General features: G+C 34.5%; 1 protein-coding gene and 1 long non-coding RNA gene across 2 annotated transcripts; one reads left to right on the top strand and one right to left on the bottom strand.

Moving 5' to 3' along the window:
- Positions 1–2,825: 2,825 nt before the first annotated feature.
- On the bottom strand, positions 2,826–5,640 carry LOC150034733 (uncharacterized). Its single transcript, XR_016531488.1, has 4 exons — positions 4,082–5,640; positions 3,913–4,000; positions 3,430–3,822; positions 2,826–3,353 (listed from the first exon to the last, which is right to left on the bottom strand). It is a non-coding gene; the product is annotated as an uncharacterized LOC150034733 (long non-coding RNA).
- Positions 5,641–11,140: 5,500 nt separating this feature from the next.
- On the top strand, positions 11,141–12,588 carry LOC120083224 (alpha/beta-Hydrolases superfamily protein). The gene has a single exon (XM_039038885.2). The coding sequence runs from the start codon at positions 11,392–11,394 to the stop codon at positions 12,361–12,363; it is 972 nt and encodes a 323-aa protein (XP_038894813.1). The 5' UTR covers positions 11,141–11,391; the 3' UTR covers positions 12,364–12,588.
- Positions 12,589–26,457: the final 13,869 nt, after the last annotated feature.

The raw sequence follows: 26,457 nt of genomic DNA, 5'->3' as shown, positions 1-26,457 counted from the left end.
GCTATTCTCTATATTTTTTGTTTTAAAATAAAATTGAAAATTGAATCATACGATGTTCATATGCGTTCGCACAAGATTCAATCCCTTCAGTATCTCATCCTTCGAACCCTAGATAAATCTTTTTGCTCTCTTAGACTCCATGGCGACCAATTCAAATGCAAAACAAGACAGCTTGACAAACTTTTGGTCATACTTCTCGACCATGAAATGACCTTATTTCAGATCTAGGAACTCTTATTGTTTAGCATTCTTTAGGCTAGTAGAGAAATACTTTGTGTAGAAGCATTCCTTGAATTGCTCCAAGGTTATTGATCCAGCCTCGACATTTATCATCCTTTCAGCAGACTGCCACCAGATTACAGCATTATCAATAAGTAAGAAACAACATATTGTATCTTTTGATCATCTGGGCACTTGATGTAACGGAAGATTGTCTCTATAGAAGATAGCCACAACTCAACTTTGGTAGGATATTTCAGTGAACCATTAAATGTTCGGAGATTATACTTTCTGAAATCCCTCAAATGCTTGGCTTTAATGGATAGGTCCTACAAATACTTTTGTGGAACAGGGACTTATTGAGTAGGAACCTCTTAAGGTGGTGCCCATTGGGCTAACACCTCATCCACTATATTCCTAAATCTTTCTTCCAGTTGAGCCATCATTGTAGTAAGATCATCCTGGGTGATTTCCTTCAAGGGCAAGTGAACCAATGTTTTCCCCTCATTCTCAGCAACATTTTCAACGAGTGGTTGACGACCACTCCTTCCAGCGGTTCTTCCTCCACGTCCACTCTTTTTTGCACTTTGACGTGGCAGCATTTCCTAACATCATAGTCTACCTCTTTTAACTCTCAGTCAAAAAACATTCTAATATTACCTTTAAAGAAAATAGGCAAGATCATTCACATAAAATTTTAGAACATCTTAATAAGAAACATACTTGGCAAGGATAAGGGATCTGTAAATGGCCATAAGGAACACATAACCTAGACTTATATAGTAAGTCAGTCTATAGAACTTAAAACTTAGCTCTAAAACCAACTGTAACGACCCAACCATCCAAGGATTCTAACAAGGACCGTTACCCTACTATTGCACATTCACATCCAAAGTTTTTTTACCATTTAAAATATAATTCACTAAAATAGGACAATAACCTCAAATCAATTCGTTAAACCAATAAATAAACAAATAAATGAAATTTTTTGTTTAAGGTCCCCTAAAAACATTTCCAAGAAAAACAAACAAAACAATAAAATTTTCTATTTGACAACAAGATCTAGTTCAAACTTTCAAATAATTTTAAAAAAACATTGACTGAGCGGAAGCATTTCTCTTGTCCCATATAGCACTACCATAGGTCCCGCTTTTCACTCGCCGACCTATTTCTATCCTTACCTGAAAAAGAAAACATAAAATAAGAAAGGGTGAGTATGAAATACTTAGTAAGTGACCTACTACTAGGCCTTCTAGGTAAACATCTTGAAGGGTCACAAATCAATCATAAATGTGAACCCGAAGGAACACATATCAGTCATAGGCATGTATCCCGAAGGTACACATATCAGCCATAGGTACGATCTTGAGGGAGCTCATATAAGTCATGGGTGTATACTCGAAGGAACACTAAACAGTCAAGGTGTGAACCCGAAGGAACACAAAATAGTCATAAAGAGTATAACGCTCGATAAAAAGACTAACAATTACCGTCTACTTATGCATGCGTCAATCAACCAATAAATCGTATATCATAATTACAGTCACATAAAAGCATTTATCACATTCAAAGGGCAGATTTCCAACATAATGTCTTGTTCCAAATTCACAACAAGATATCTCATGAAAATACTAGAACGCCCACCGTCAATACATCATAGATTCATACCAAACAGTCTATAACATTCTATAACACATAGTCTTATCATCATCATTTGGTTGGGATGACTGGATTGAAAGAAATCCATTCAATCCAGTAGTAAGACACAAACCTCAAGTTCTAGCCCAAATAAGTTCAAGCAAGCTTATCGCTTATTTGTCCAATAAGATCACGAATCGAGTCCTATATCATAAACCAAACTTAGAATTAAATATTAAAGCTAAAATTCTCAATCACCCAATTTACATCAACCAATAATGTTTCCAAAATAGTTCCAAGGTCCAATTACTCAGCCAAAAAGAACCCAAAATCCAAAAATTGATCCATAAAGCTACTGGACAGCAATTCCAAACGGAAAAATTAAAAGGATATTGTACTTTTAAAAACTATTTATGAAAATATTGTTGTTTTCAAACTATTTGTAAAAATATTGTTGTTTTAAATAAGTCAAGGGTTGAAAATTCGACCTAGACCTTCCTTTTTTTTTAGGAAAATATTGTTGTTTTCAAACGGATTCTGTCATCTCAGCAAGTCTAACTAAATAACGAGCTAATGAATCTCCTTCATTTTGTCGCTAACGAGCTAACAAGCTAATCAAATTCGAGAGCGAGATTATGAGAGACAGCGAGAGTTTGAGAGAGCAAGAGTTTGAGCGAGAGCGTGAGAAAGAGTGCGAGCGTGATCGTGAGCGTGAGCGAGCGAGAGCGAAAGCGAAAGCGAGAGCGAAAGCGAGAGCGAAAGCGAGATTTTGATAGAGAGTGAGAATACCGTACAAATTTCTCTTTTTTTTCCTTTTTAATTATTACACATTCCACCTTCTTTCTAATCCTTTCTTCTTCTTTTTTAAAAATTTTCCATTTTATAAAAAAAAAAATCTAAAAATATTTATTATTTTATTTAAACTCTAAAAAGAATAAATTAAAAATAATAATAACTCATAAAAATAAAAAAAATGTAAATTAAATATCTCATTTATATAAAAATAATTACAAAAATCAATGTGTCCCACAAGGCGGACGTCGTCGATTTCGAGCTGGTTGTCGTCGTCGACTTCGAACTTGAGGTTGCTCGGGTTCTTCTTGATGTTGCTCTGGTACCTCTGCAGGTGCTTCATAATATAAATATTCATTATGCTCTCCACGACCCCGACCATGTCCATGCACGTATGAAGACGAAGGACCAGCCTCTGAGTCATAATGTTCTAAACCAAATGCTAGCATCATCATCATCGGGCTAACATAATCAGTTTGACTCTGCGTCTGCGTCATAGGAGGCAACTCTTCCACATTATGTGCAACCTCATCAAACTCATCCTCTTCTTGAACAGGTCCTCTACGTTTAGGAGCTGGTGGAGGAACAATAGGTATATCGTACATATAATGAATTTCCTCCATATAGCTTTGGTTGTCACTACATATAGCAAGAACCTGGTTCGGATCATTTGCAACCTCACGGAGTCTACTGTTGTTCGATCTCTGTGAATTATAAAACAATTAGACAATATTTAAAATAAATTTAAATTAAAAAAATAGATAATATTCATTCATTTACCAGATGACCCACAGCTGCTCCTAGACGAGTGACGTAGTGCCTTGTGATATTATTATACCAATGAATATATTCTGGAGTGACATCTGTGTCAAATTGTTCAAGAGAAACCCCCACTGCAATAAACCTTGCACGATAGTGTCATCGCACTACCAAATGTACAACTTTTTCGGACCAATCTCCAGTTCTTAGGTCAATATCATGCAGTAGGGGTTCAGTATTACAAGGCGATGGGATATCCTGCTGAAAACCGAATTGTTTCATCACCCTGTCAGGAAGATGCCACTCACCAATGTGAAAACATATGAGAGGACTCATCGTCCGCCATATGTTTTGACCATTCGTACAAAAATTAGGCAAAGTATGCACAATAATTTTGTACGACTCCCAAATAACCTGAAATACAAAATATTATATTAGAGAATATTAAAGACAAATACAATAAAAATGTGAATAAAATAATCAATTAGGTTTAGTGTAATGTACCTGTTTAGGTTGAAGCAGATCAAACATTTATCTATACTGGTTGACTACATGTGTAGCTGTCCTAGTCACACAAAATTTGTCTCTCCACCTAAATTTTTAAATTGATAATTTAGAATTTAAATTAACTAGATCAGTGATATAAAAATTAAATTGAATTAAAACAACATACCGAGAACCGTAGGCTTGTCCAACTAACTGAGCGTCATTAACATGATGTAGCTGTGGAGCCATTGTTGGAAATCGCTCCCAAGCCCATAGTTGCAAAAGTATGAGAGGCCCAGCTATCTCTCGAACCTCAGGTCGTGTTGCTTTACATAGTTCTCTATACAACCATGCCAAGCATACTCCACCCCATGAATACTGCCCTACATCATTGAGGTTAGCTAACAGTGGCAGGAGCATCAAGTGAATAAAATGACTTGATTTATCTGAAAACAGACTTCCACCCATCATTTGTAGTATATATGCTCACGCATATCTTATGACGGTTTCCTCGTCTGCATCATCTGTGAGCTCACGAAATTGTGTTCCTAATCATATTAAATTTAACCTCGATCCTTTAATCTTGTCGGCAGGTGGGGTCGCACCGAGGTACAGTTGACAAACTTCTAACCAGTCATCGTACATCACTCCGGTGACCGGCTCACCGTCAACAGGTAACCCCAACAAAACTTCTATGTCTTGTAGAGTGATAGTGCATTCTCCAATAGACATATGGAATGTATGCATCTCGGGCCTCCATCTCTCAACTAAGGCTGTGATCAGATGCCAGTCCAACTGAATAAATCCTAATCTGGCAACCCCATAGAATCCTTGCACAGTAGCGGTAGTATTCGAGGGTGGAGCGAGATAGTGCATTGGAGAACTGCCTCTCGACGTCTACAAGATATTTCTCCAGTAGTACGATCTCGCCATACAACATATGATCGATGAATGGACTGGTCATACAAAACATCGGGATCAACAGGTCTTGGGTTTAAAGCCATGATCTGAAAAAATATATATATATTAAAATTGACTATAATTGAATAGTAGAGAAAAGTGTGAGAGTAAAGAATAATGTAAAACTTTATTGATTACAATAAAAAAAAAAATTTGAATATACAATAGATTATTATAAAAAAAAATTGAATATACAATAAATTATAATTAAAAAATTGAATATACACTAAAATGAATATATAATAACAAAATTATTTATTTTTCAATCCCTAACTATCTGGAGCCCGTCTTAGTAACGAAGGACACTTCCTTTGATTATGTCCTAACTGGTTACAAAATCCACATCGTTGTCGAGTGGCTGGTTCTGTCCAATCCATCTCGTTGTGATAACGTGAACTTTTCGGTCTACCAGGTTTTCTCAACAACGATGGATCAGGATGTAAGACGGGCATATTAAGGTGCGTGATCCAGTAATCTTCATGCGGTACAGGTTGAAATTGAGGAGAGTAACATTCAGCATATGTTGACAATTTGTAGTAATCCTCAATAAAATCTTCGTAGTTCATGTTAAAATGTGAGCAAACGGCCATAAAATTCGAGCATGGAATGTCGAATGCTTGCCACTTTACATGAACAGTACCGCTCAGACCTGTTTAGCCTCAATATTTGAACGTTTCCTCCTTTGGCATTGAGACTATGACGTCCGGTCTTCACATGAAACACACCTTCATACCGATCGTATGATTGTACTTCATGTTTACTAGATCGTGCAGCCCATTTATTTATTTTGTCGTGTGCATACCTGGATTTTTACTCCACTTAGTATTATAAAATATGTTTGAAATAAATTAGTAGTAATATATATATATATATATATATATATATAAATAAATAATATTACCGGATGTATTTATCTTGACGCTCCAATGCATCCCTTATTTCTTCTCTTCTTTTCTCGAAATAGTTCACGCATTTGAAGAATGTTATCTGAGCAAGAGCATTTATAGGCAACATTCGAGCTCCTTTGAGGACTCCATTTATGCACTCTGATAGATTTGTCGTCATCCACCCATATCTGAATCCTCCATCATGTGCTTGAGTCCATTGCTCTAAACTAATGTTGTCAAAAAAACTCAGACAGCTCCGATTTATTCCTTTGATATCTTCAATTGCTTTGTTGAACTTTCGAATTTGAAACTGATACCCGACACGATAAACATAATTTTTCAATGAATTAAATTTATACTTTTTATTGAAGTTGCTGACGATATGTCGTAAGCAGAAACAATGGTGACATTTCGGTCCCGTCCAACCATTTGCTGGGTTGTTCATTGCTACAATTATACCAACATGTCGATCTGAAATTAAACACACCTTTTCGTGTGTTACAATTTCTCTCAGGTATTTCAGGAACCATCCCCATGAGTCTGCAAACTCTTCATCAGCAACGGCAAACGCAAGTGGAAGTAGATGGCCGTTCGAGTCAACTGATGTAGCAATCAACAGTTTTCCTCTATATTTACCATACAAGTGTGTACCATCTATCTGAATGATCGACCGACATTTATTAAAAACTTCTATACAAGGACCAAATGCCCAAAATACAGAAGTTAGGATAACATGGCCTTCAGTAAGCGTTTCTTTAACTCGCCACTCTACTCGTGTTCCGAGATTGGTCTGCTTAACCATATATAACCACCTAGGCAACAATTTGTAAGACTCATCCTAATCACCGAATACTTTAGCCAATGCTTTTCTTTTTCCCTCCCATACCCTATGGTAAGGAACATAATATCTAAATTTGATTTAATGTCGGACTGCAGTTGTGCCACACTGATAAATGGTTTTTCTCTTACGGTGTCACAGAACTCCAGTGCAATCATTGATGAATCCAATTGCACGTGACTTTGACTTAGTTCTAAATAAAAACATGTATGCTGCTCATCATACTTAGTGATCTCGAACAAGCCATGCAATTTTTTCTTTATTGCACGAAGTCTCCACTTGTAACCTTCCTCCCACTTCTTACACCGAATTGTCCAAATCATCGGTGTAGGATTCAACAACCTCGTATGGTGCGTGATACTATATAGCAAAATATTTGACCACGTGTTGTAGCATTTCCTTGTCTTGACAAATCATTCCTTTATACAATTACATATTGTCAACGTCCATAGGAGCTACAATTGGGTCATGTTCCCGAATGCTATCCAATACATTCATATCCAAATCATTGAATGTATCTGAAAGCATCTCATGTTCACGACCATCGAAATCCAACTCTTCAAATTCGTCATCCGTTTCTGTTTTGAAGTCTCTGTACAGGTTGTTAGCCGCCATATCTTCATTATCACATGGCGATGCAACTGACTCCGGATTAGAATCGATACATTGAGTTGGATCTTCAAACTGGTTAAATGATGTATCAGGATCCACCTTTATCATATTTACATTTACATACAAATACACTACATTTGGCACTGGCATTGCCATTGAGAACATCAAGTTCATAGTTTGTGCATTCGAAATAAGAAATGACATATATCTTATTGATCCTGATGGTTCTAGATTGGGATGTCTATATATTATTTCTATCTGATTTGCTCTCATATCTACACTAAGTAACATCCCAATCATTTGAATGAATTGTTTAAATACAATTCCACTGTTCACATTTATGGTAAAACTCCCACTTGGTGGTTGGTCATACTCAATTCCATCAATACCATCAATCATATTACCATTTGTAAACAACAAAAATCCCAAGCATTTGCCTGCTATTTTCTAAATAAAAAAAAAATCAATTTTTTGTATTATACTTTTTATAAGAAGTATATTAAAAAATATTAAATTTTTTAGTTTATAATCATAAACTTTTTAAGTTTATGAACCTCAACTTTTTAAACATAATAATAAATTAAACTTTTTATAACTATTTTTAAACATAGCAATAAATTAAACTTTTTATAACTTTTTAAAAATAACAACAAATTAAACTTTTCAAATTAAAATGAGGTAAACTTTTTAAAACTATTATTTCAAATTTAATACAAAATAAAAAATTAAATTAAATTAAACTTTTTCAAGCTATTTTAATCTATATTTTCTAAGTTAATACTAGAAAATATCAACTTATCACAATAAACATAACAACAATAATTTTCATATGAATAAACTAAAATTATTAAACTTTTGAAACTATACTAAACTTGTTAACTATCACAATAATTTTGTATTAAACTATAAATATCAACTTCTTAAACATAACAATAAACTAAACATTTTAACACTATAAACATCAAAGTTAATACTAAATAAATCAAATATCATAAGAATAAACTAAACTTTTCAAATATCATAAGTTCAACTCACAGATTCGACGGTAGTTCTCTTTTTTCCTTCAAAGTGACAACGTTTGCCCTTTTTTCCTGTTATTTATTATCTGACAACAATTACAAAAAATTTAAAAAAAAAAAACTAGAATCTATAAAAAAACTAATAATATAAGAACAAAAATAAATTTTATAATTATTCTTAAAAAATAAAAAATTTAGTAAAGTAACGAACCAGTATAGTTGTGTGAGAATAATTTGTATTAAACGAAATACAAGAAGAGAAATGGAAATGGAAATGGGAGGAGAGCAAGATGATTTCGAAGGCCTATTTTCGAAGGCAGTGAAGGGGCAGTGAGCTATGAAGGGGCAATGAGCAAATCAAGGGGAGAGAAGTGAGCAAAATCAAGGGCAGTGAGTCTTCAAAAATTATCGAGGGAGTGATTGAGGAAAAATGAAGAGGATGGTGGTTTAAAAGAATGTAGGTTGAGTGTTGAACACTCGACTCACGGGTTTAGGGTGGTTGAAAAGGCATTAAGGCTATGGCAGAGGGGCATGAATGCGTCAATGAATGCATGGAATTGGAGCAAGGGAATCGGATAACGTCAATGCATGCAGGGAATCGTGTAGGAGAATCGGAGCAAGGGCAGCTTGGTGATATATATGCACTTTTTCAGACTTATGGAAAGTAAATAGAGTGAAGACGATTTCCATGTGGCAGACCATGTCAGCTGACTGGTTGGCCGTTTAATCCATGTGGTAGACTCAATCCCGCTCTCGCTCTCTCAATCTCGCTCTCTCCTACAATCTCGCTCTCTCAATCTCGCTCTCTCCTACAGTCTCGCTTTCAATCCCGCTCTCTCCCACAATCTCGCTCTCTCCTACAATCTCGCTTTCCATCTCGCTCTCTCCTACAATCTCACTTTCAATCTCGCTCTCTCCTACAATCTCGCTCTCTCTTACAATCTGCTTCACCCACTTATCTTCCTTATCAAGGGTTGAAGTTTCGACTTATGTATGCCAGAACTTCAACTTTCGACAACCTAATATACAAAATTAGTGAGATTCCCTTCTAGAGCGAGATCCTCATCACAAAATTAGCGAGATTTTTCTTTCCTTGTCGAGGTGTATGTCGAAACTTCAACCCTCGACAACCCTAATTCCATGTTTTTCTCTGTTTGTTGAGTTCTCAACGTTCGACCTCTACATTAGTCGAATCCTCAACTCTTCTAGCCTCGAAATCCCAAAACAACAATATTTCTCTAATAAGTTTCAAAACAGCAATATTTTAAAAATAACAATATTAATATCATCCTAAAATACCATCCTAACATTCAAAATAATGTGGGTAAATTGATTTTAGGCGAAACATTTAATGAGTAATCACCAACCTCATAAAACACCCATTCTTTCCCAAATACCAAGAATCTGGCGAAAGTCCCCAACGACACCGACAACCCATCGGATCTGAGAGGTCGGCGAACTGGAGCTGCGGCTGACCGAACTGGTGACTGAACCAAGACTAGGTGTTGACTGAGTCGAGCGACACCGATAGACCAACGCGAACGATGGCATCGATGTCGTGCGATCACTGGTCTAAAGGCGAACAGCAGACGGTGGGTTGCAACAGCGAGCAAGCGACAGTTGGCCGATTTAGGGGTTGTGTGAGCAGAAGTTGAGCGGTGTTGGGCTACTTCATGCGAAGCAAAAGAAGACGGGGGGTGTTCGGCGACGCACGAAGGAAGAAGAAGAAAGGAAAATTTCTTTCTTTGATATTTTTTTAGAAAATTCTTATAAATAGAAAATTCTCAAAAATATTTAAATTTTGATAATAAAAAGTTTCAAAACTACAAAAATATTTTTTTGAACTTTTCGAACTTTTACGGTAAATTGTAAATATTTTTAAATATTTTTTTATATTTTAAAAGATTTTTTCTTTTACTTTTGCACCCTAACCGTGGCCACTAATAAGGATCTATATATTAATTTATTTTTCTTCACAAAACCCTAATCCCCAATAAATATTTATTTGCCTTTTCGATCTCGAGAATCAATTTCTTTTCAAGTTTTAATTCTTTTATTAATTAACTCATTTTTTTCCAAATCTTCTCCAATTAATTTAAAATAATTAATTTGAAATTAATTTAGCAAGTTAATTAAATTTTAAATTCCAAATTTAATTATCCAATTTCCCTCGAATAAATTTCAAAACTCTAAATCTCTATAAATATCATTTAAATTACTTATTTTACCTCCCACATTCAGTTTTAGCTTTACTTAACAAAATAACGCACAAACAATTCAAAGTAAAATAATGAAAGTTACATGAAAAATTCAGGGTGTTACAGTTTGAATATGCAGGATAATTAATGTTAGGTTATATAAATGTGTTTGATTTACCAATTTTGTATATAGAAATCAAAATTAATAATTATTTAATCACATGTAAGAGAACAAATAATATAGTCATAATTAAATTTAACTATTTAATATATTATTATATTAATTAATTATTTAATCAATTAAAATATCTTTAAATGAATATTTTTATATTAGAAATTATTTAAATTATTTTATTTAATTAATAAAAAATTAAATAAATATAAATTAATTAGAATATTAATAATTAATACAGAAAATTGAATATGAAATACTTAAGATAAGATAAATTATCAATGGCAAATGTATAAACTTAAATTTATTAAATCTAAATAATATATTTATATATAATAAATTATTATTATTAAATTAAAATTGATTTATTAATTAATTAGACTCTATCCATTCCCTACAAATATGGAGGGTATTAAAGCATCCAATGAGTTTTTAAGTTTTTTATAGGATAATATTCTGACTTTTAAAAAGTAAAATCATGTTTCACATGTAAAGATCTAAAATCTCTATATGAAATTGCATGGCAATTTCGGTTAAAACAAACGAGCCCTTCATATAAACAAAAGAAAATAGATATTATTAATTAACTTTTAAGTCAGCAACTGATATTTTACGAATTTTCTGGTCCGTATTGAAAAATGAAAATTTCATTCAATTACTTCACTTTCACGGTCTCTACACGGCAGTTTAGACTTTAGAATTAGTGTCGTGAGCGGCGGAGACTGGCCCTGAAAACGGGGTGCGGTTAATCCGTTTTTCCGTTCAATTCCGGCTTCCAATCGCAACCCTAAACCCAAATTCCTTTTCAGAGATGAACCAACAAGAACAAGAACATCCCAAATTCTTCCTCAATTATTGGGGCAACATCCCTGAGGAAGATTATTTCGCATCTCAACGAATCAAAGCCTCCAAATCCTTCTACACTTCCCCTCGCGGCCTCAAGCTCTTCACTCGTTCATGGCTTCCTCTTCCTCCCACCCCTCCTCGAGCTCTCATCTTCATGGTCCATGGCTATGGCAACAACATCAGCTGGACCTTCCAAGCCACTTCCATCTTCCTCGCTCAGATGGGTTTCGCTTGTTTTGCTCTTGACCTCGAAGGTCATGGCAAATCTCAAGGCCTCAAAGCCTTCGTTCCCAATGTCGACTCCGTCGTTCACGATTGTCTCTCCTTCTTCAATTTCCTCAAACTCGACCCCCAATTTCAAGGTCTACCTTCTTTTCTCTACGGCGAGTCAATGGGCGGTGCAATTTGCTTGCTGATTCATTTCGCTGATCCGAAAGCGTTTGATGGTGCCGTTCTCGTCGCACCCATGTGCAAAATCTCTGATAATGTGAAACCCCATTGGCCGATTCCTCAATTTCTTACGGCGGTTGCAAAAATTTTTCCCACTTTGGCGATTGTTCCGACGGCGGATCTGTTGGATAAATCCGTCAAGGTAGAAGAGAAGAAAATTGTGGCGGAGATGAATCCGATGAGGTATAGGGGAAAACCCAGATTGGGAACGGTGGTGGAGCTTCTTAGAGTAACAGAGTATTTGAGCCAAAGGCTGAAGGATGTGAGTCTGCCATTCATCGTCCTCCATGGAAATGCGGATGTTGTTACAGATCCGAATGTGAGCAAGACTTTATATGAAGAGGCGAAGAGTGAGGACAAGACGATCAAGATTTATGAGGGAATGATGCATTCAATGTTGTATGGGGAAACTGATGAGAATGTAGAAATTGTTCGAAATGATATTCTTTCTTGGTTGAATGAAAGATGCAGGACAGGACAAATGTAGATGATGATCGGAATTGGTTACATAGTGGATTTGAAATTGTTTGGTTATTTAAATTATGTTTACTTTCTTGATTTTGTGCATATCCAAATGTCTTTTGCTTTCGAGAATTAAGAGTTCTGTTCTGGGAATTTTAGTTGCATTTGATTATTACATTATTTGTAGAAAGGATATGATGAAAGCTTTAACTAAGGCTTGTGGTTCTGATGACTGGAGATTTTTTGTTCATTCTACAATGAGTTCGATTGCTCTGCATTTTTCGTTTGTAAATTCTTTGACCATTTTGTAGAAAAAAGTCCAACGATGTGAATATAAGTGCTGATATGCTGATGTACATATCTTACTTTGAAATTCTGTAGATATTTTTGGAGTCCTAAATAAAATTTGAACAGGTTGTTTGAAATAAAAGTTTTCTAATCTTTTGCTATGGTAAATAAATTTCTCACTAGCTTTTACCTCTTTTTCCTCTTTAGATTCATGGTTTTGTTGTGCGCAAATTTCAATTTAACTGTAACAAAGCAAGTTATGTAACTGATAGCTTGATTGACAATTAAAAGAACTCGTGTGATTTTATATTTGATATTTAGAATGTATGTCTTTGCTTTTCTCCACGGGCCGAAATACAGCGTTAGGTAGGGTGTACATTGGTCGGTCGGTGTCAATTTTGGGAGATAACCAGCACCAAAAACCGACCAAAAAAGAGTGAAATTCGTTCGACCATCGGTCAGTTTGGTCCTTTTTTTTTAGAGGTGCCAAGGTAATGAAAAGAAAAGATGAATTGATAATGTGTTAGTGTTAGGTTAATAAAATTAGCAATTTTTTTTAATTTAAAATCAATCATTTTTTTATGAAAAATTTAAATAGATCATGTAATGGGTTTGAAAATTAGGCAACATAAAAAATAATAATAAATCAATATTAAAATAGTATGCTTGGGCTTAGGTTGGTGTTAATGGGCTTGCTTTTATACTTATTTAAAAAAAAACAAAAACAAAAAAAAAATTAGAAAAATCGAAAACCAAACGACCGACCTTAATTTGATCGTTTTGATCAGTCGGGTCGGTTTGGTGTACACCCCTACGTTAGGATTGTCGATCTCAACTAATCTAAAGTTAAGTTTTTCAATCATCACAACCATTGAAGTTCCATTTTAATAGTGATTGGAAATTTATCAAAACTAAGGTGCCATTTGAGGCACCAAGTGGAAGTTGGTGGAGTGAGTTATTTTATTATAGTTCACTCCATGTTTGGATATTAAATATAATAATGGTGTGTACAACTATTTTATAACCTATAATTAAGTATAGTAAATACTATTTCAAAACCATATTTGCTCCAGTATCTACTATTTTTCACTCATCCTCTATTTTCTTTTTTGCTATGGTGTTTACTATTTCCCACCCAAACAAAAATAGTTTACACCTCACCACAAAAACTATTATAATCTTACGAACCAAAAGTTGTCGAGGTTTTCAATTCAAACAAATTGAATTTGATCAGACCAAAAAGAGTGTCGAATCCTTCCTATCAAATTTATCAAATCAAATAATTGTTCTATTTTTTACTCTAATTCAGTAGTATTAGAGCAGTAATGGGTCGAACTCAGGGAACCTTTGAATCTCTCAATTGAACTATAAATAGTCCAAGGGTAACCGATGGGGGTTTTGAAATTGGTTTGATTGCAAAATAAAATTAAATTGCATGAACTAAATGCAATAAAATAAAAATTTGAGAAAATATGTGAATAAAGCTTAGTTTGGGTTATTATGGAATTGTCCCTATTTAATATATCGATCATCGAATTCTCATTCTTGAATTAAGTATTTGCTCACACCAAACTAAACTAATTTAAAAAATCAATTCGTTCGTCCTAATCAATTAAATAGTCCAAATACAATTGATGAGAAGCATGCAAATTCAAATTTGTCTTAGTTGCATTAAGATCTAAGAAACATTAGGTGGAATATTCAACAGGAAAAGCCATGATTAGATACTCATTCGATTCAATCATAGATTGGTTAGAACAAGCTAACCTAACATATCACTTCTTAGTGATCAACATAAGATTATATGTCACATATCAAATATTAATCAGAAGCATCAATCATAAAAGCCATAAGCGTCCGATAATATAACCATGATCTATAAAAATATAATGGAATCAAGCAAATGCAACAACATTCGGTTTGATGACTCACAAGTATGTGAAATTAAGAAAAATCCTAAAACCCAAGCTAAAATAAGTTACCTTAACCCTAATCAACATGTTGATCAATGAGGTTGAGTTTAAGTACATAAAAGATGGAAAAACAGAAGAAAACAGGAAGAAAATGCTCTACAAATCGACTGGGATCAGATCTGGGAGAGAAGTAACCTAAAATCTGTTATATATATATATATATATAAGTGTCAGAGTGCCATAATGCTGACGAGAATCAGCACGCGTCAAGCCTTTGGAGTGTCGCAACGCTATGCATCCTGAACAAAACCAAGGCTCGCAGCCTTGCAACGTCGGTCGTAGCATAGTGTTGGGCGCTGCTGCGCTTACTCCAAGGGCAGAAGTGTAATTTTGCCTTCTCTTTCCCGATTGATGCAGTTAAACTTTGTTTTGGCCCGTTTTAGCTCCATTTTTTCACTAATGCCCCTTTCTACCCTCTAGGTGCTCAAAACCTATAAAACAATCAAATAAAATGTAAAATCTAGAAACAATCTTGAATTAAGTGGAATATGATAGCACATTTTAAACGCTATCATCACCCTCCAACTTAATTTTTGATCGTCCTCAAGTAAGGTAGAAGAAAACACACAATCACAAAAAATATATGTTCACTCACTTTGCATGGTTCGTTTCTCGAGTCTCAACAGTCTCCTAGGATTTAACATGCAATCAACAATTTTTGTATTGGGTCGATATTATGCCCTAGTTTACTGTTTTGTATACTTTTATATTAGTATGACTTTTATGATGTACACTCCACTAGATTTAGGACAAGTGAGAGATTGTTGGGGTTGATGCCCTAAATCTCGTGGGTCCTGCAGTTTGTAATTGTAATGTACAAACAATTTATTTATTTAATAAAATATGAGATATTTTATTCTATATTTAGTAACAATAATCCCCATTGAAATTTTGTAATTGTAATAAAATATAAGATATTTAGTAGCATTAAAACACTAGGGCTTTACAAACCACGTTGTAATTTAAAGCAATAAAAAATATAGACCAATCCCGAAATTATCCATGAATTGCAGACCACATACATTCATCCATTCATCGACATGAATAAAAAGATAGAATGCAAACCCAACATTAAACTGAAATTTTAGTTCTGGAAAATTAAAATTGGGACAAAAAACCTCTGCTCTGATACCAATTGAAGGAACCGTGAGGTCCATTGCAGAAGTTCGGATCGTTCCAAATTCCCAAGTTTCACATAAATAAAAATATAGAGGAAAAGTTATGCAATTCACAAATTTTACAGTATGCATTTAGAAGGAATTAAGGTTAGAAATGATATACCCTTGAAGCCAAAACCTTCTTCACGAAAATCCTCCCATAAGGTCACGATCACTTCAAACCACCGATCTTCCAAAAATCACAGCAAACGAAAGGGACACCACCAAGAGGTAAACCTCTGTATTCTCTGTAAGGGATGAGAATCACAGGAGGTGTGGGCTCTGTGTTCTTTTCGGAAGAGGGAGATAATTTAAGAGGAAGGAAATTTTCTTGGGAGAATTAGGTTCTGTTGAAGAGAGAATTTTATCTCCCACTTGTCCAAAAGCTAGTGGAGTGTACATCATAAAAGTTGCACTGATATAAAAGTACACAAAACGGTAAATTAGGGCATAATATGCGCCTAGTACAAAATCTCCCACTTGCCATAGACTAAATGTGGCATGTCTCGTTGACCCATACTCTGCAGATGACCCTCAAACACTTTAGCCGTGACAAAGCTATCTGTGACGAAGCTAACCCTCCCATACTCTGAAGGCCTTTGTAAATAGATCAGCAACTTATGTGCCGAAGCTATCTGCGTGATGATCACGTCCCCTCGATGCACAATCTCTCGAATGAGATGATATTTTTTCTTAATGTGCTTCCCGCGCTTGTGACTCCTAGGCTCTCGAAAATTAGCCACAACACCACTATTATCACAATAAAGGGTGAAGGTCCTAGACATGTCTGGAACCACTTTTAGATCAGTCAGGAACTTCCTGAGCCACACAGCTTCCTTAGCAGCTTCACAAGCCGCTACGTATCCAGCCTCCATAGTGGAGTCAGCAATGCACCCCTGCTTGGTGCTTCTCCAGACTATTGCCCTTTCGTTAAGAGTGAACACAGATCCTGATGTGGATTTCCTAGAATGCTTATCAGTCTGGAAATTAGAGTTCGTGTATCCTATAAGGATCAAATCCTTAGAACCATACACGAGCATGTAGTCCCTCGTTCTCCGAAGATACTTGATAATATTCTTAACCGCGTTTCAATAATCATATCCTGGATTATACTGATATCTACTGACTATCCCCACTGCATAGCAAATGTCAGGTCTAGTACATAACATCGCATACATTAGGCTACCAATGGCCGATGCATAGGGGATCTATCTCATTCCCTTAACCCCTTGAGCTGTCTAAGGATACTGTTCCTTATACAAAATAACTTCATGTCTGTAAGGGAGTAAACCCCCTTTTGGAGTTATGCATCGAAAACTTGACAAGCATCTTGTCAATGTACGATGCCTGAGACAGAGCTAGCGTTTTTCTCTTTCAATCTCTAAAGATCTAAATGCCCAAAACAAATTGTGCCTCTCCCAAATATTTCATTTAGAATCGAGTCGCTAGCCAATTCTTAATTTTAGTCAGCATACCTACATCATTCCCAATGAGTAAGATATTATCTACATACAACACAAAAAAAGCTACTAGATTATTCATGATTTTCTTGTAAACACAAGGCTCATCAACATTATGATTAAAGCCATAAGTGTTAGATTTTACTTCCTAAAACTCGTAGTTTGTTATACCATATTCTTGTTCAATAAAGCTGTTATTGAAAATCTTTAGTAAATTTAAATTCTATATTCATGAATCCAATAAACTAAGGTTCTGAGGCTATTAAGTTTAAGTTTTGAACTTTATGTAGTGACATAAATGTGGATTAAGTTCAAATATATAGCCAAAATGGTCTATAGTATATGAATAAGGTTGGGCGCCTTATTCTGGGGACACTATGGATGCGGCCCATTTTGTAGTTAGTATAAACGATATGATCCTAAACCGTTCATGTGAAGACATGAAAATGGGGGCATCCTATGTAAAGAGTTTACATAAGATTGAACCATGAAATAGTCACTTTTTACGTTCTAAATGTCGTTTAATGTATAAAACTTACTATTTCGTTAATTGATGACCTAGGTAACTTAATCTCAATCCTGAGCTAACTATGAACTCCTGTTCACTCGGAATTATCCTTAGATCTGCATAGGTGAGGGCAACTCATTATCATTGGCCCAATAAGCCTCCCATTTCAAGGGTAAGGTCAGGTGGATAGTTGGGAACATAGGGTGTAAGACGGAATTCACTCCTACCCGTTATAGGGATAGTAGATAGTTTGTTCCCTTTAGTACTGAATCCAGGTCTTGAACAAGGGGCCTCACCCTCTCATTGGCCCAAAACGGGTTCGGTTTATAGGTTGGACCTTAAACCAATTGTTCATTAGAGGATTAGTGGAACTTAAGGAATAAGATATAGTCTCGGGGGTAAACGGTTTTTATGACCCAGTCGAGATTACGAACAACCTGTTAAGGATCAGCTTACTAATCATGGTTATATCATATAGACACAAATATATCTATAGTGAGGAGAGTGCAACTACGATACTATAGTGGAATGACCTGTGAGTTAACGAATGTTGATTAGCTCTATCTAAAGAGTTTAGCCAGCTAATCTCGGATCGTTGAAGCCCATGATCTATAGGTCCCTTAGGTTCCCTTACTAGCTCATATGGAATAAACTTAGAACAGTATGATAGAATAATTCGAATTGTTCGAATTAAGTGAAGAGAGAGAAACCGACAAGTATATGTGATATAGTGTTCGGTTTTTCAGTTTAGAGATACAACTTTAATATTTAAATGTGATTTAAATATCAAGGATATGAATACGTTCATATTTGAAAGCTCGAAAATAATGGAAATGGTCAAAGATGTAAAAAGTCAAAGAGTTGACTTTTGACTTTGAAAAGTCAAGCTTTGACTGACTTTATATTCAAATGTGATTTGAATTTTGAGAAAATGAATGCGGATTCATGCTCGGGAGGTCAAAATTAGTCAACACAGAAAAAATCATAAAAAGTCAAAATGTTGACTTTTCGGTCAAAGTTTGACTTTGACCAAATGACTATTTTGCCCTTTGACTAAAGTTAGTGGGAAATTCCAAACTTTTGTTGGACAATTCCACTAATAAAATAGTAGGCTAGGTGTTGGCTTATAGTAGAGACATTAAACCCACTTAGATAGTGGATTATAGGTGTTGGATTTTTATGGAGTTATTTCATGCAATTTTGCATGATCCTTTTCTATAAATATGGGCTTGTCATTTTGAATTTAAAAAATCTTTGGACATTTTGCAAAATTGAGTTTTTAAAAATAGGGCTGAAAAAAATCCAAACCCAACCCAAATTTCACTCTACTATTTCCATCTCTTTCTCTCTCTCGGATTCTTCATCCATCGGGTCCCACAACCCGGTTCTGAGTTCAGAGAATAGTAGGTCAGCTCTAGTGCTTGTCCGGTTCGTGTTCAAGTGGAGATAGACAAGTTTCAGGAGCTTCAAAGGTAATGTTTCTAAAAAAACCCTAATTAACTAATTTAGGGTTGTATGTTTAATTTATACAATTAGAGTAAAATCGATCCTCAATTCCACTGCGCATCCCTACTTTTCCATCAATAAGATTTGATCACAGTATCAAACCTTATATTCCAAGATTGAGAAGCTTGTTTCAATCCATAAATGGTATCGATTGAGCTTGTAAACCAATTGCTCTTAACCTTAGGTGAAGAATCCCTTAGGCTGCTCTATTAAATGGTCTCTTCAAGATTGTCATTCAGAAAAACAGTCTTGACATCTATTTGTCAAATCTCATAGTCATAATATGAGGAAATGAACAGGAGTATCTGGATAAGACTTCAACATGGCAACAGATGAGAAAGTCTCCTCATAGTTGTCTCCCTCGACTTGGGTATAACCCTTTGCCACAAGTCTAACCTTGAAGGTTTGCACCTTCCAGTCAGCACCACATTTTCTCTTGTAGATCCACTTGCAACCTATAGGTTTTACCCCATCAAGTTGATTTATAAGACCCCAAACTGAATTGAAGTACATAGACTCCATTTCGAGATCCATGACTTTGATCTATTCATCTTTATCAACATCCTTCATTACCTTCTTATAAGGCAATGGATCCTTAATTTCTCCATCAACTATGATAGCTAGGGTTTATGTTAAACTTATATAACGAATAGGCAGGTTTGCAACCCTCCCACTACGTTGAGGCTCCCTCAATGTTTGAGGTAGATCTAAACTACTAGATGAACCAACTTCAACAACTTTTGTTGAGGTGTTGGGCTATTTAACAACTCTTGTTAAAGATTTATTAGTTTCATTGGAAAACTCATTCAATACGATCTTACTGCGGGACTTATGCTCCCTTATGTGGTCCTCTTCTAAAAATGTAGCGTTTATCGACACAAACACGTTATTATCCTTAGAATCATAGGAGTAACCACCTCTCGTTCCTTTAGATTAACCTACAAATAGGCACAATTTTGAATGAGATTCCAATTCTTTAAGATTTACCTCAAGCACATGTGACGTGCAACCCCAGATCCTGAAATGGCTTAAACTATCCTTACGACCATTCCATAATTTCAAAGGTATTCCAATAACACTCTTGGAACGAACGTAATTCAAAATGTAAGTTGCAGTCTGTATTATTGGCGTTGATGCCCTAAATCTTGTAGGGTCCTATAGTTTGTAATTATAATGTACAAACATCTTATTTATTTAATAAAATACATGATATTTTATTTCAATATTAGTTGCATTAACCACAAACCAATAGACTAAGATCCAAGGTTATCTTATAGCTTAAACATGTATGTAAAGACATACGAGTGGATCATGTTTAAGTGATAACCTAAATGGTCTATAGTAGATGGATAAGATTGGATACCTTATCTTGTTGGCACTACGAGTATGGCCCGTGATAGGTTTTATAAAGATCTATCTTAATAGTACTAATTCCCTCCATTATACTTCAATTCTTTGTTAAAAATGTCTATTTCATAGGTAAATTCCACTCCCGACACAAATTAAGTTATTTCGAAGAATTTGGACCCTACGAGACCAAAGAATCACTTTAGAAAAAGAACCATGACAAATTACCACTTTTCCCCTTTAAAGGAATAAATCAACACACTTCAGCAATACTCGGAGCATCGCAATGCTCTTGACACAACTAATCCTGATGCTAGCTCGATGCTAAAGGATAGAATGCACCCATTTGCTGCAAAACAGGGCAGCGTCGCAACGCTTCACCCAGAGTTACAATGCTCTAGAGATTGACAGGATTGTTCACACATGCGCGCACCTTGCGCAACCCAGCATCAACTCAACATCAAGACCCTCGCCCAATGTTTATTGACTTTTTTACGATTTAGCGTTGCAATGTTAGCCTTAATGTTGCGACTCTACACCTACATATATAAAAATTGTTCTTTCATTTTCAACGGAGGGAAGAACAAGAAAAATAGAGAGTCTTAGACCAAAATCAAAGAAATTTCACGAATTTGTTCTTGTATTGAGAGATTTCTTACAATTTCACAAGTCTTCCTTTGTGAAATTATTTATGGATTGCACCAATTGTTTAAGGATTTCTTTCAGGACTTCCCAATTTTATGGCTAGGTAATTGTATTTCTTGGGGAATCTTAATTCTAGGTTTAAATTCTTGAGTTCTTTTGTATATTTTCTTGAACTTTCTACATTCTTGAATGTTCTTGGGCTGAATTTGAATAAAAAATTAATGGAGGATAATTGACGCTTTGATTCTATGATTTCTTGAATGTAATTCTTGCTTGGTACTATTGCATAATGGTGAGATAGGTTACAAAAATTAAATTTTCTTGTATTAATTAGGACTTTTTCCAAATTTAACTCTTGAATTTCTTAATTTAGAACATCCATTCAACCGTTCTTGAAATTTACTCTAATGTGTTTTTTGAATGTCATAATCATGATAACTCTTGTCTTTAAAGCAATCTAAGAAAAGAACATGATAAATGCTATATGGAAGTGTTTTTTACTTGGATTAGAGCTAATTGATATGATTCATGTTGATTGCCTATATGGGCCTTTAAGGGTCTTTTCTTATTGGATTATGGGATGTTGAGTTTTCAAGTAATTGTTCGAGAACAATGATAGGATTAAACCTAGTAACAAGATTTCCTAATAATCTTTTTCTAACAATTCTCTTCTAAAAAAAAAGTAGTAAGATTGAGTTACGAACTGCTTTCATCTTCATTTTAGTTAGTTTTTTTAGTTTCTTTACAACCCTTCCCCCCTTCAAATTGCTATCTTTTTTTAATTCAAAGGTTATTTTTGCCAATTAATATAGGTTCCCTTAGAATTGACCTCCTACTTTCACTTTAACTACATATTAGTTTTAGTAGTTGTTTGAGCATTATAAATTTCATTTGCTTGGTTAAGATAGAATTAATGACACCTATTTTGTACTAGGCAACCCACTTTATAGATGTTACAATTGTTGTAAAGTACTACAAATGATCTGATCCTGATCGTTCATGTGGAGACATGTGAGGGAGGATATTCTATACAAAGGAATTTGTATAAGACTGGACCACAAAGTGTTTAGTCTCATTATATAACGCCATTCATAATAGAGACTTACATTTCACTAGGATGACCATAGGTAACATGACCTAAATCCTGAGCGAGTTGTGAACTTCTGCCTATGAAGCGATCCTTTGATTTGTATGAGTGAGAGTGGCCAGATTTCCGACTCAATAAGCCTACCATTTTGAGAATTCGTCTGATTGGGGAGTTAGGAACACAACTACACAATAAGGAATTCACTCCTTTTCCAACGTCGAAGTAAGTAGATAAATTTCTCCTTTAAGGGCTCATTCAGGGGCTTGAACAAAGTGACGTCACACCCTCTCCTAGTTCGAGAAGAGTTTAATCATAGTTGGATATGATTTATTGTTTATTAGAGGGATCAGTGATACTTAAGGAGTTAGATATAACTACAAGGGCAAAACGGTAATTTTGGTCCAACTGTACTTACGAGAAATTTGTGAAGGGTCATCATACTATTGATTGGTTATATCTAATAGACACAGAAATATATCAGTGCAAAGAGTATAGTTGTCGGTCTTTAGTGGTGTGCCCGATGAATAATAAAAGAGTTTAATTAATTATTCACATACCATTAGAGTTTCAAGCTACATGTCCATGAGGTCCCCTTGGTAGCTCAATGGGAATACATGAGAATCAGCTTTTTGATTAATTTGAATTGTTAAAATTATGTGAGAGAATTAATTATATATAATATAATTAATTTAATATTAATTATATATGATATAATTAATGTAATGTATTTGATACATTATAATATAAAGTAAACTTGAGAGGAAATAAATATTTGAATATGATTCAAATATTATTTATATGAATTTGATTCATATAATTAAACTTAATATAAATGAGAATTATATTAAAAGCCATTGGTAGAAGAGATTTAAACTATAGGTTATATTGTATTTGATACAATACAGAAATTATAGGTTATATGTTATATTTGATATAACATATAATTTAATATATAATACATGATAAAGAAGTTATCATATATTTTACATATTAAATGATTTATTAAATAAATTAGTTATTTTTTAAAATCAATTTTGGGAGGGAGTTGTAACTCCCTCCTCCTCTTTCTATCCATTGTGTGATAATGGGTAGTTAGTTTTATTCTTTTTCTTCTGGTGTCAAGACACAGAAAAAACATTGAAGAGAAAGGCAGAAAAACTCTCTGAGATTTCATCCCCTTCCTCCTCCTCTCTTCTACTCTCTCTCAAAATCTCTCTCATCCAAAATAGCCAAAGCCCACAACTCCTGGGTTCTCATCCCAGAGAATACCAAGATAGTCATTGTGGTGGTGTCTGTATTGTTCGAGGGACTCCATTGAAGAACGGTCTTCAAAGGTAAGGGTTTTTAAACTCATTTTTATTCTTACATTTTTTTAAAAAAATTTTGCATGCTATAAATTCCGTTTTTTAAATGCATAATTTTTGTTCTCCTCTATAAAATCTAAATTCTGTAAATTAGAAAATTGAGGTCATTTACTTCCGCTCAAGGACCTTTAACCAGGTTCTTTCAATTGGTATCAGAGCCTTTGGTTTTGGTCCCAATTTTTCTTAATTTTTCATAATATCTTTTTTTACAATTTTGTGGGTTTCTGCATTTTATAATTCATATGATGAATGCGGTTTGCATTAATGGATGTTTCGGTATTGGGTAGTATATATTTATTACTTTCTTTACAAAATTGTTTTGTAAAGGTCCATGTTTTTTAGGCATTAATTTATGGTCGAGTCTCTATTATTTGTTATGGAGTCGTTCGTGATGTTCCTGGTCGAGTTCTGGAAAAAACAAGGAAAAATTTGGTGAAGTTTCGAAGGAGTTCGAAGCAGTACAGTGGGCGATTGTACTGCAGCATCGCAACCCTGTGCCCTAGCGTTGTGACGCTGCGATGCAACGGATGAAAAAAATTCTTTGTAGCATTGCAATGCTAAGGCACGACATCGCTGAAAGAGTAATCTAACATGCAGTGGAAAAATCAAAATCAATAAACACTTTAATTACACTTAATTTGAGTTCAAAACATGTTTTGAAACAAAATTTCAAGGAGAATGGTTTGATGAAGTACAACTTTTGATGAATTTCTTCAATTTCTACTTCTCTCCACGAAATAGATTTTCAAATCAGCTATGGACAACCATAGAGACCTTCTCTACTATTCTCTAACTCAGATTGAGAGCTGGAATCTCTGAATTGAAGCTGAAATTGATTGAGTGTGAAAAGGGTTTAGATAGTTTCTTTTTCAGCAGAGGTTCAACAAGTAATCAGCTTGCATGAACTGATAATTGAAGTCAAAACTTCAATTTAAACATAAAGTGGCACGAGGTGTATTTTGAGTGGGAAATCCAATTTTGGATTTTCCCACTTTTAATCCAATTTAATCAATTTATTTGATTAATTAATTTCAATTAAAACTTGATTTTCATAATCAAATTTTTAATTTTAGTTTTATAATTTTGAATTTCAAAAAATCCAAAATTTAATTAATCAAATTACCAATTTTAAACAAATTTCAAAATTGAATAAAATTGGATAATTAATTAAACTAATTTAATTAATTTAATTTAACATCAAATATTAAATATTATATTTCACCTTATCAAATATTTTGAAATCAATATTTAAATATTTTTTAACTCTCCAATTTTGTTTAATTTTAACAAAATTAAATGTTTCAATTGCATCAAATACACTTAATTAAAACCCTAATTGAATTTGAACACTTCAAATTCAAAGCCTTAATTTTGAATCTTAACATTTCAAATTCACTCACTTCACTAATCCAAGATAATTTTACAAGCTAGTAAAGGGACCTTATGAACCTACAGATCATGAGCTCCAACGATTTGAGATTAATTGGCTAAACTCTTTAGACCGAATTAATCAATATTCATTAACTACCAAGACACACCACTATATCTCAATAGTTGCACTCTTCTCACTATAGATATATTTCTGTCCATTTTAACCATAATTAGTAAGTCGGTTCTTCACAAGTCGTTCGTATTTACAGCTAAGTCAAAGTTACCATTTTACCTCTGTAAATACATTTTGCTCCTTAAGCTCCCATTGATCCTCTATTGAAAAATTTGGTTTATAGTCCAACTTTTAACCACGTCCCTCTCGATCATGAGAGGGCAGGGCCCCATTGTTCAAGACCAGAAATCATCGGTTAAGAGAACAAACTATCTGCTAAACCTAAGTCCAAGATTGGATTGGAACCTACTGACGATTCCAACTGTAAAGCATATATTAGGACGTGTACACAACATAGTGTACATCAGACTCCCAAATGTTGCTGCATATGGAATTCTTTTCATTTTCTCAACTTTTTGAGGCGTCTTAGGACACTGCTCCTTTGACAAATGAATTCCATGTTTAAAAGATAACATACCCTTTTTGGAATTTTGCATATTATACCTTGACAACATCTTGTCAATATAAGATGCTTAAGATAGTGCTAGGGTTCTGTTTTTGCGATTCCGAAAAATTTAGATCCCAAGAACATATTGAGCATTTCTCAAATCTTTCATTTGGAATTGTGATGCTAACCATCTCTTTACGTCAGTAAGGAAACTTGTCTCATTCCCAATTAACAAGATATCATCAACATAAAGGACCAGGAAAGCTACAATTTTGTTGACTATTTTCTTGTATACACAAGGTTCGATTTTAGTATATAGCAAAAATGGTCTATAAGTATATGGATGAGATTGGGTACGTCATCTTGGTGATACTATTGGATGCAGCACATTTTGTATACTGATACAAATGATGTGATCCCAAAATCATTCATGTGGAGACATGTGAGTAGGGGCATCCATGCAAAAAGATGTTTGCATAAGATCGGACCTCGAAATAGTCACTTTTCTTTATAACGATCATTTATTGTTAAAACTGACTATTTTAAACTCAATGACTAAGGTAACTCAATCTTAATCCTGAACTAACTATGAACTTCTGTTTATTCAGGATTATCCTTTGATCTACATAGGTAAGAGTAGTCGAACAACACTGCTCAATAAGCCTCCCATTTTGGAGATAAGACCGGATAGATAGCTAGGGACATAGTTCTACAAGATGGAATTCACTCCTACCCGACTTACATTTAGCAAATAGGTTGTTCTCTTAAGCACTAATTCCTAGTCTTGAACAAT

The sequence above is a fragment of the Benincasa hispida genome, chromosome 8 (genome assembly GCF_027475165.1).
Source record: "Benincasa hispida cultivar pf3 chromosome 8, pf3_genome.v1.1, whole genome shotgun sequence".
Classification (NCBI taxonomy): Eukaryota; Viridiplantae; Streptophyta; class Magnoliopsida; order Cucurbitales; family Cucurbitaceae; genus Benincasa; species Benincasa hispida.
This window is presented reverse-complemented; position numbering and strand designations above follow the sequence as displayed.